At 51.4% G+C, this 11,782-nt stretch overlaps 1 protein-coding gene across 1 annotated transcript in view; it reads left to right on the top strand.

Annotated features, from left to right (window-relative positions):
• The window catches only part of LOC135564041 (uncharacterized), a 45,436-nt gene that overhangs the window by 8,075 nt on the left and 25,579 nt on the right, over nt 1-11,782 (top strand). The window contains exon 5 of the mRNA XM_065008454.1: nt 5,627-6,694. Coding sequence (XP_064864526.1) covers nt 5,627-6,694 — 1,068 coding nt within the window. The remainder of the gene's footprint in view (nt 1-5,626; nt 6,695-11,782) is intronic.

The raw sequence follows: 11,782 nt of genomic DNA, 5'->3' as shown, positions 1-11,782 counted from the left end.
GGTTAGAGGGAGATACCATGCTGTCAGGGAGATACCGTTGGTTAGAGGGAGATACCACACTGCAAGGAGATACCACGCTGTCAGGGAGATACCGTTGGTTAGAGAGAGATACCACACTGCACGGAGATACCACGCTGTCAGGGAGATACCGTTGGTTAGAGAGAGATACCACACTGCAAGGAGATACCACGCTGTCAGGGAGATACCGTTGGTTAGAGAGAGATACCACACTGCAAGGAGATACCACGCTGTCAGGGTGATACCGTTGGTTAGAGGGAGATACCACACTGCAAGGAGATACCACGCTGTCAGGGAGATACCTTCGGTTAGAGGGAGATACCATGCTGTCAGGGAGATACCGTTGGTTAGAGGGAGATACCACACTGCAAGGAGATACCACGCTGTCAGGGAGATACCTTCGGTTAGAGGGAGATACCATGCTGTCAGGGAGATACCGTTGGTTAGAGGGAGATACCACACTGCAAGGAGATACCACGCTGTCAGGGAGATACCACACTGCAAGGAGATACCACGCTGTCAGGGAGATACCGTTGGTTAGAGGGAGATACCACACTGCAAGGAGATACCACGCTGTCAGGGAGATACCTTTGGTTAGAGGGAGATACCACGCTGTCAAGGAGATACCTTTGGTTAGAGGGAGATACCACACTGCAAGGAGATACCACGCTGTCAGGGAGATACCTTTGGTTAGAGGGAGATACCATGCTGTCAGGGAGATACCGTTGGTTAGAGGGAGATACCACACTGCAAGGAGATACCACGCCGTCGGCGAGATACCGTTGGTTAGAGGGAGGTTACGTGCTGTCAGGGAGATACCGTTGGTTAGAGAGAGATACCACACTGCAAGGAGATACCACGCCGTCGGCGAGATACCGTTGGTTAGAGGGAGGTTACGTGCTGTCAGGGAGATACCGTTGGTTAGAGGGAGATACCATGCTGTCAGGGAGATACCGTTGGTTAGAGGGAGATACCACACTGCAAGGAGATACCACGCTGTCAGGGAGATACCGTTGGTTAGAGAGAGATACCACACTGCACGGAGATACCACGCTGTCAGGGAGATACCGTTGGTTAGAGAGAGATACCACACTGCAAGGAGATACCACGCTGTCAGGGAGATACCGTTGGTTAGAGAGAGATACCACACTGCAAGGAGATACCACACTGTCAGGGTGATACCGTTGGTTAGAGGGAGATACCACACTGCAAGGAGATACCACGCTGTCAGGGAGATACCTTCGGTTAGAGGGAGATACCATGCTGTCAGGGAGATACCGTTGGTTAGAGGGAGATACCACACTGCAAGGAGATACCACGCTGTCAGGGAGATACCACACTGCAAGGAGATACCACGCTGTCAGGGAGATACCGTTGGTTAGAGGGAGATACCACACTGCAAGGAGATACCACGCTGTCAGGGAGATACCTTTGGTTAGAGGGAGATACCACGCTGTCAAGGAGATACCTTTGGTTAGAGGGAGATACCACACTGCAAGGAGATACCACGCTGTTAGGGAGATACCTTTGGTTAGAGGGAGATACCATGCTGTCAGGGATATACCGTTGGTTAGAGGGAGATACCACACTGCAAGGAGATACCACGCTGTCAGGGAGATACCTTTGGTTAGAGGGAGATACCATGCTGTCAGGGAGATACCGTTGGTTAGAGGGAGATACCACACTGCAAGGAGATACCACGCTGTCAGGGAGATACCACGCTGTCAGGGAGACACTTTTGGTTAGAGGGAGATACCATACTGTCAGGGAGATACCGTTGGTTAGAGGGAGATACCACACTGTCAGGGAGATACCGTTGGTTAGAGGGAGATACCACACTGTCAGGGAGATACCGTTGGTTAGAGGGAGATACCACACTGTCAGGGAGATACCGTTGGTTAGAGGGAGATACCACACTGTCAGGGAGATATCGGGCCGTCAGTGAGATACCGCGTCGTCGGGGAGATGCCATGCTGTCAGGGAGATACCGCGTCGTCAGGGAGATACCGCGTCGTCAGGGAGATGCCATGCTGTCAGGGAGAAACCATGTTGTCGGGGAGATACCACGTCGTCAGGGAGATGCCATGCTGTCAGGTAGATACCGCGTCGTCAGGGAGATGCCATGCTGTCAGGGAGAAACCGCGTCGTCGGGAAGATGCCATGCTGTCAGGGAGATACCGCGTCGTCAGGGAGATACCGCATCGTCAGGGAGATACCGCGTTGTCAGGGAGATGCCATGCTGTCAGGGAGAAACCGTGTTGTCGGGGAGATACCACGTCGTCAGGGAGATGCCATGCTGTCAGGTAGATACCGCGTCGTCAGGGAGATGACATGCTGTCAGGTAGATACCGCGTCGTCAGGGAGATGCCATGCTGTCAGGGAGAAACCGCGTCGTCGGGGAGATGCCATGCTGTCAGGGAGATACCGCGTCGTCAGGGAGATACCGCATCGTCAGGGAGATACCGCGTCGTCAGGGAGATGCCATGCTGTCAGGGAGATACCACGTCGTCAGGGAGAAACCGCGTCGTCGGGGAGATGCCATGCTGTCAGGGAGAAACCGCGTCGTCGGGGAGATATAGTTCCAGCTCATTAAATTCATGTTATCACGACCCATAACTCTCTTTTAAGCCCTCTATAGAATGAATGGTTTATTCAGAAATGTGGTTTCTGGGTTATGGGATCAGAAAGGACAAGACCAAGCCTGTATATGTGTTATGACCAAACTAGCGATACATCACACAATCTCTGTGATGTTGTTGGCCGCCATTTTTGTTGTTGTTTGTTACCGTATTTTGAAATACAAAAACAACCTTGTGTCTTTTACAAAATACTACTAGAACACAGGTGATGGTAAAACATCCTTTCTCACAAAATGTATTGCAATGATCATTCAGTTGCATTACATACTACAGAAACCCCACCTACACTTTGATGAGAGGAGTTGCTCAGAGGTCTGAGGCACTGCATCTCAGTGCTAGAGGTGTCACTACAGACCCTGGTTCAGAGGTCTGAGGCACTGCTTCTCAGTGGTAGAGGTGTCACTACAGACCCTGGTTCAGTGGTCTAAGGCATCTCAGTGGCATCTACAGACCCTGTTCTAAGGCATCTCAGTGGTAGAGGTGTCACTACAGACCCTGGTTCAGCGGTCTAAGGCACTGCATCTCAGTGTTAGAGGTGTCACTACAGACCCTGGTTCAGTGGTCTAAGGCATCTCAGTGGTAGAGGTGTCACTACAGACCCTGGTTCAGCGGTCTAAGGCACTGCATCTCAGTGCTAGAGGTGTCACTACAGACCCTGGTTCAGTGGTCTAAGACACTGCATCTCAGTGCTAGAGGGGTCACTACAGACCCTGGTTCAGTGGTCTAAGGTACTGCATCTCAGTGCTAGAGGTGTCACTACAGACCCTGGTTCAGTGGTCTAAGATATTGCATCTCAGTGCTAGAGGTGTCACTACAGACCCTGTTTCAGAGGGGCGTCACTACAGACCCTGGTTCAGTGGTCTAAGACACTGCATCTCAGTGCTAGAGGTGTCACTACAGACCCTGGTTCAGTGGTCTAAGATACTGCATCTCAGTGCTAGAGGTGTCACTACAGACCCTGTTTCAGAGGGGTGTCACTATAGACCCTGGTTCAGTGGTCTAAGACACTGCATCTCAGTGCTAGAGGTGTCACTACAGACCCTGGTTCAGTGGTCTAAGGCACTGCTTCTCAGTGGTAGAGGTGTCACTACAGACCCTGGTTCTCAGCAATGCTCAGTGGTAGAGGTGTCACTACAGACCCTGGTTCAGTGGTCTAAGACACAGCATCTCAGTGCTAGAGGCATCACTACAGTGTCACTCAGTGCTAGAGGTGTCACTACAGACCCTGGTTCAGTGGTCTAAGTCCCTGCATCTCAGTGGTAGAGGTGTCACTACAGACCCTGGTTCAGCGGTCTAAGGTACTGCATCTCAGTGCTAGAGGTGTCACTACAGACCCTGGTTCAGTGGTCTAAGTCACTGCATCTCAGTGCTAGAGGGGTCACTACAGACCCTGGTTCAGTGGTCTAAGACACTGCATCTCAGTGCTAGAGGCATCACTACAGACCCTGGTTCAGTGGTCTACAGACCCTGGTTCATCTCAGTGGCATCTCAGTGCTAGAGGTGTCACTACAGACCCTGGTTCAGTGGTCTAAGTACTGCATCTCAGTGCTAGAGGTGTCACTACAGACCCTGGTTCAGTGGTCTAAGTCCCTGCATCTCAGTGCTAGAGGGGTCACTACAGACCCTGGTTCAGTGGTCTAAGACACTGCATCTCAGTGCTAGAGGCATCACTACAGACCCTGGTTCAGAGGGGTGTCACTACAGACCCTGGTTCAGCGGTCTAAGGTACTGCATCTCAGTGCTAGAGGTGTCACTACAGACCCTGGTTCAGTGGTCTAAGTCCCTGCATCTCAGTGCTAGAGGTGTCACTACAGACCCTGGTTCAGTGGTCTAAGACACTGCATCTCAGTGCTAGAGGGGTCACTACAGACCCTGGTTCAGTGGTCTGAGGCACTGCATCTCAGTGCTAGAGGTGTCACTACAGACCCTGGTTCAGTGGTCTAAGTCCCTGCATCTCAGTGCTAGAGGCATCACTACAGACCCTGGTTCAGAGGGGTGTCACTACAGACCCTGGTTCAGTGGTCTAAGTCCCTGCATCTCAGTGCTAGAGGTGTCACTACAGACCCTGGTTCAGTGGTCTAAGGCACTGCATCTCAGTGCTAGAGATGTCACTACAGACCCTGGTTCGATTCCAGGCTAATACCATGTAGAACGTCACTGTGTGACATTGGATATAGGAAAAGGTCATCCTAAGTAATCATGTGTTCTTCAATCCCACAATGCATCAACATGCCTGTCTGAACTATTTCTCTCCTCTATTTCTCTCCTACTCGTTTTACAAGACATCCGTGACCTTCCACAGAGGAAGAACACAGCCTATACTTCATAGCAAAGAGTGTCGAGTATCAACAAAACATCAAATTGTCACCATGTTTCTTCATCGGTACACGTGTAGAGAATCCCGAACGTAATCTATTGCTAGCTGCCTATGACACAGAGAACAGTAATATGTACATTAGTTGAGACAGAGAACAGTAATACATACATTAGTTGTGACAGAGAACAAAGTAGTGCACTAGATAGGGAATATGGACCCATATGACTCTGGTCAAAAGTAGTGCACTAGATAGGGAATGTGGACCCATAGGACTCTGGTCAGAAGCGGTGCACTCCTCGAATAGGGATGACATTTTGGACGCAAATCCTCCGTGGTAGACTTTTATAACAGAGGTCAGTGGAGAGAACTGTAGTACTATTATATCTGACGAGATGACATCGGCAGTGACATCACTCCTGTCCTTTGAGAAGAGAATGAAGCTATTCTCCCCCCTCCCCCCTCCCCCCTTGGTGGAACACAGCTGTTGCTTTGAAACAGAGGGAAAGGGGGGAAAACCACAACAAATACAGTAAATGCACACACACACACACACACACGATAGCGGACATGTGTTACCTGTCACTGTGTATACGTCTTTGCTAACGACTTCAATGTGCCTCTCTCTCATTCCCAACCCTCTGCCTCTCTACAGAAGCTTCCAGCCTTTGGAGCCTCTGGTGTCTCCTGTGGCAGAGTTCCAATCCCCCTCTGAAGAGACCCCCACCCCACTGGGTCCAGCAGAGACCCCTAGCCCACTGGGTCCAGCAGAGACCCCTACCCTACTGTGTCAGGCAGAGACTCCTACCCTACCGTGTCAGGCAGAGACCCCTACACCACTGGGTCCGGCAGAGACCCCTACCCTACTGGATAAGGCAGAGACCCCTACCCTGCTGGATCAGGCAGAGACCCCTACCCTACTGGATCAGGCAGAGACCCCTACCCCTCTGGATCAGGCAGAGACCCCTACCCCTCTGGATCAGGCAGAGACCCCTACCCCTCTGGATCAGACAGAGACTCCTACCCCACTGTGTCAGGCAGAGACTCCTACACTACTGGGTTTGGCAGAGACCCCTAGCCCACTGGGTCAGGCAGAGACCCCTACCTCACTGGGTCAGGCAGAGACCCTTACCCCACTGGGTCAGGCAGAGACCCCTACCCCACTGGGTCAGGCAGAGACCCCTACACTACTGGGTTTGGCAGAGACCCCTAGCCCACTGGGTCAGGCAGAGACCCCTACCCCACTGTGTCAGGCAGAGACTCCTACACTACTGGGTTCGGCAGAGACCCCTACCCCACTGGGTCAGGCAGAAACCCCTACCCCACTGGGTCAGCCAGAGACCCCTACCCCACTGGGTCAGGCAGAGACCCCTACCCCACTGGGTCAGGCAGAGACCCCTACCCCACTGTGTCAGGCAGAGACCCCTACCCCACTGTGTCAGGCAGAGACTCCTACACTACTGGGTTCGGCAGAGACCCCTACCCCACTGGGTCAGGCAGAGACCCCTACCCCACTGTGTCAGGCAGAGACTCCTACACTACTGGGTTCGGCAGAGACCCCTACCCCACTGGGTCAGGCAGAAACCCCTACCCCACTGGGTCAGGCAGAGACCCCTACCCAACTGGGTCAGGCAGAGGAAGCTACCCCAGTAAGACAGAAAAAGGAGCAGACAGAGGAGCAACCAGCCCATGAAAAAGAGACCCCAGGACAGACAATTAGCGGGTAAGTTCCCAGTCCTATGACTGACATTATTCAATTATTATTTATACAATGTTACCCTCTTAGATGTTAAGTCCCCTGTTTAGGGGACATTGAGCGGTTCTGGACCGGTTCCGACTGATATTTGAGTGCTCGGTGAACGTTGCGGGGTCCCGTGCCTTATAATGTCAGAAAGGCCCATCTGTCTGCTCTCTGCTACCAGTCTGTCAGCAGAGATGACTTGAAGTGTCAGGTTTCACACCCCACATTTGCATAGAGAGTGATGTGTCACATTTCCTGGCCTATCAAAAAATCGAATCAAATTTTATTAGTCATATGCGACGAATACAACAGGTGTAGATCTTACAGTGAAATGCTTACTTAAAAGCCCTTATCTGACAATGCAGTTCAATTTTTTTATTTTTTATTACAAAAATACGAATAAGAATAAGAAATAAAAGTAAAAAGTAATTAAAGAGCAGCAGTGAAATTACAATAGCAAGACTATATACAGGGGGGTACCGGTACAGAGACAATGTGGAGGCTATATACAGGGGGGTACCGGTACAGAGTCAATGTGGAGGCTATATACAGGGGGTACCGGTACAGAGACAATGTTCGGAGGCACCGGTTAATTGAGGTAATATGTACATGTACGTAGAGTTATTTGTTAAGCGGAGCAGCACAGGGAACTCCGACCAGGAAACAGTGATGAATGAACCAATATATTTATTGTAACACAGGGAGAGATGAAGTGCAGATCCAGGGAAGCTCGGATGAGTTGTAGGAAACCAGATGTAGAGAGCTGAGGTTGGAATGAGCTGGGTTGGGACAGGGTTAACAGGTCTGGAGGAGGGGAATCCAAGGGAGTGATGATGAGTTGAATCCAGAACAGGGTAGCAGGGTGGTGAGACGTGGAACAGGAGATAGGAACCAGAGTCAGAGCAGCAAAACTGCAGTGAGAGGAGAAACAACGTCAGTCAAGGAAACAGGCACAGCAGGATACTGGATCTTAAATAATAACAAATAGATAGCAGTATGACTGACTGAACAGAGATTACGATCTGGGAGAGTGGAAGTGGCAGGACTGAGTATTTGTAGAGGTCTTGATTATGGAACGGGTTGCAGCTGGTGGGGAACTGCTCTAACTCCAGCACACCTGTCTCCAACCACACTATCACACACAGAGAGAGAAGAAGAGGGAGAGGGAGAGAACTGAGGGAATGGATGCAGGTCTAAGATACACCGGATATCCACTAGGGGGTGTAGCAGAAGCAGATGTGACATTATTCAATTTCGGGGCGGCAGGTAGCCTAGTTGTTAGAGTATTGGTCTCAGAACCGAAAGGTTGCTAGATCGAATCCCCTGAACTGACAAGGTAATAAATCTGTCATTCTACCCCTGACCAAGGCAGTTAACCCACTGTTCCTAGGCCGCCATTGAAAATAAGAATTTGTTTTTAACTGACTTGCCTAGTTAAATAAAGGTTAAATAAAAAATATTATTTTTATTATTTTTTTAAGTGACAATGCACAGAAGATAACAACAGACAGTAGTGGTGTAAAAGGGGGGGGGCAATGTGAATAGTCTGGGTGGCCATTTGATTAGATGTCCAGGAGTGTTATGGTATGGCTTGGGGCTGGAAGCTGTTTAGAAGCCTCTTGATCATGTTGAGGGAGAGGTTATTGTCCTGGCACCACACGGCCAGGTCTCTGACCTCGTCCTTACAGGCTGTCTCATCGTTGTCGATGATCAGGCCTACCACTGTCGTGGCATCAGCAAACTTAATGATGGTGTTGGAATCGTACCTGGCTGTGCAGTCATGAGTGAATAGGGAGTACAGGAGGGGACTGAGCACACACCCCTGAGGGGCCCCTGTGTTGTGGATCAGCTTGGCGGATGTGTTGTTATCTACCACTTGGGGACGGCCTGTCAGGAAGTCTAGGATCCAGTTGCAGAGGGAGATGTTTAGTCCCAGTGTCCTTAGCTTATTGATGAGCTTTAAGGGCACTATGGTGTTGAAAGCTGAGCTGTAGTCAATGAATAGCATTCTCACATAGGTGTTCCTTTCATCCGGGTGGGAAAGGGCTGAGTAAAGGTAGTCCCTCTGGTTGTACATTTAACGTGCTGATAGAAGTTTGGTAAGACGGATTTAAGTTTCCCTACATTGAAGTCCCCGGCTACTAGGAGCACCGCCTCTGGGGGAGCGTTTTCTTGTTTGCTTATGGCGGAATACATTTACATTTACATTTAAGTCATTTAGCAGACGCTCTTATCCAGAGCGACTTACAAATTGGTGCGTTCACCTTATGACATCCAGTGGAACAGCCACTTTACAATAGTGCATCTAAATCTTTTAAGGGGGGTGAGAAGGATTACTTTATCCTATCCTAGGTATTCCTGAAAGAGGTGGGGTTTCAGGTGTCTCCGGAAGGTGGTGATTGACTCCGCTGTCCTGGCGTCGTGAGGGAGTTTGTTCCACCATTGGGGGGCCAGAGCAGCGAACAGTTTTGACTGGGCTGAGCGGGAACTGTACTTCCTCAGTGGTAGGGAGGCGAGCAGGCCAGAGGTGGATGAACGCAGTGCCCTTGTTTGGGTGTAGGGCCTGATCAGAGCCTGGAGGTACTGAGGTGCCGTTCCCCTCACAGCTCCGTAGGCAAGCACCATGGTCTTGTAGCGGATGCGAGCTTCAACTGGAAGCCAGTGGAGGGAGGAGCGGGGTGACGTGAGAGAACTTGGGAAGGTTGAACACCAGACGGGCTGCGGCGTTCTGGATGAGTTGTAGGGGTTTAATGGCACAGGCAGGGAGCCCAGCCAACAGCGAGTTGCAGTAATCCAGACGGGAGATGACAAGTGCCTGGATTAGGACCTGCGCCGCTTCCTGTGTGAGGCAGGGTCGTACTCTGCGGATGTTGTAGAGCATGAACCTACAGGAACGGGCCACCGCCTTGATGTTAGTTGAGAACGACAGGGTGTTGTCCAGGATCACGCCAAGGTTCTTAGCGCTCTGGGAGGAGGACACAATGGAGTTGTCAACCGTGATGGCGAGATCATGGAACGGGCAGTCCTTCCCGGGAGGAAGAGCAGCTCCGTCTTGCCGAGGTTCAGCTTGAGGTGGTGATCCGTCATCCACACTGATATGTCTGCCAGACATGCAGAGATGCGATTCGCCACCTGGTCATCAGAAGGGGGAATGGAGAAGATTAATTGTGTGTTGTCTGCATAGCAATGATAGGAGAGACCATGTGAGGTTATGACAGAGCCAAGTGACTTGGTGTATAGCGAGAATAGGAGAGGGCCTAGAACAGAGCCCTGGGGACGCCAGTGGTGAGAGCGCGTGGTGAGGAGACAGATTCTCGCCACGCCACCTGGTAGGAGCGACCTGTCAGGTAGGACGCAATCAAGCGTGGGCCGCGCCGGAGATGCCCAACTCGGAGAGGGTGGAGAGGAGGATCTGATGGTTCACAGTATCGAAGGCAGCCGATAGGTCTAGAAGGATGAGAGCAGAGAGAGAGAATTAGCTTTAGCAGTGCGGAGCGCCTCCGTGATACAGAGAAGAGCAGTCTCAGTTGAATGACTAGTCTTGAAACCTGACTGATTTGGATCAAGAAGGTCATTCTGAGAGAGATAGCGGGAGAGCTGGCCAAGGACGGCACGTTCAAGAGTTTTGGAGAGAAAAGAAAGAAGGGATACTGGTCTGTAGTTGTTGACATCGGAGGGATCGAGTGTAGGTTTTTTCAGAAGGGGTGCAACTCTCGCTCTCTTGAAGACGGAAGGGACGTAGCCAGCGGTCAGGGATGAGTTGATGAGCGAGGTGAGGTAAGGGAGAAGGTCTCCGGAAATGGTCTGGAGAAGAGAGGAGGGGATAGGGTCAAGCGGGCAGGTTGTTGGGCGGCCGGCCGTCACAAGACGCGAGATTTCATCTGGAGAGAGAGGGAGAAAGAGGTCAGAGCACAGGGTAGGGCAGTTTGAGCAGAACCAGCGGTGTCGTTTGACTTAGCAAACGAGGATCGGATGTCGTCGACCTTCTTTTCAAAATGGTTGTGAAGTCATCTGCAGAGAGGAGGAGGGGGGAGGGGAGGAGGATTCAGGAGGGAGGAGAAGGTGGCAAAGAGCTTCCTAGGGTTAGAGGCAGATGCTTGGAATTTAGAGTGGTAGAAAGTGGCTTTAGCAGCAGAGACAGAAGAGGAAAATGTAGAGAGGAGGGAGTGAAAGGATGCCAGGTCCGCAGGGAGGCGAGTTTTCCCCCATTTCCGCTCGGCTGCCCGGAGCCCTGTTCTGTGAGCTCGCAATGAGTCGTCGAGCCACGGAGCGGGAGGGAGGACCGAGCCGGCCTGGAGGATAGGGGACATAGAGAGTCAAAGGATGCAGAAAGGGTGGAGAGGAGGGTTGAGGAGGCAGAATCAGGAGATAGGTTGGAGAAGGTTTGAGCAGAGGAAAGAGATGATAGGATGGAAGAGGAGAGAGTAGCGGGGAGAGAGAGCGAAGGTTGGGACGGCGCGATACCATCCAGTAGGGGCAGTGTGGGAAGTGTTGGATGAGAGCGAGAGGGAAAAGGATACAAGGTAGTGGTCGGAGACTTGGAGGAGTTGCAATGAGGTTAGTGGAAGAACAGCATCTAGTAAAGATGAGGTCGGCGTATTGCCTGCCTTGTGAGTAGGGGGAAGGTGAGAGGGTGAGGTCAAAAGAGGAGAGGAGTGGAAAGAAGGAGGCAGAGAGGAATGAGTCAAAGGTAGACGTGGGGAGGATAAAGTCGCCCAGAACTGTGAGAGGTGAGCCGTCCTCAGGAAAGGAGCTTATCAAGGCATCAAGCTCATTGATGAACTCTCCGAGGGAACCTGGAGGCGATAAATGATAAGGATGTTAAGCTTGAAAGGGCTGGTAACTGTGACAGCATGGAATTCAAAGGAGGCGATAGACAGATGGGTAAGGGGAGAAAGAGAGAATGACCACTTGGGAGAGATGAGGATCCCGGTGCCACCACCCGCTGACCAGAAGCTCTCGGGGTGTGCGAGAACACGTGGGCGGACGAAGAGAGAGCAGTAGGAGTAGCAGTGTTATCTGTGGTGATCCATGTTTCCGTCAGTGCCAAGAAGTCGAGGGACTGGAGGG

The sequence above is a fragment of the Oncorhynchus nerka genome, linkage group LG23, assembly GCF_034236695.1.
Source record: "Oncorhynchus nerka isolate Pitt River linkage group LG23, Oner_Uvic_2.0, whole genome shotgun sequence".
Lineage (NCBI taxonomy): Eukaryota > Metazoa > Chordata > Actinopteri > Salmoniformes > Salmonidae > Oncorhynchus > Oncorhynchus nerka.
Note: the sequence above shows the minus strand (reverse complement) of the source record. Positions and strands in the feature narration are given on the sequence as shown.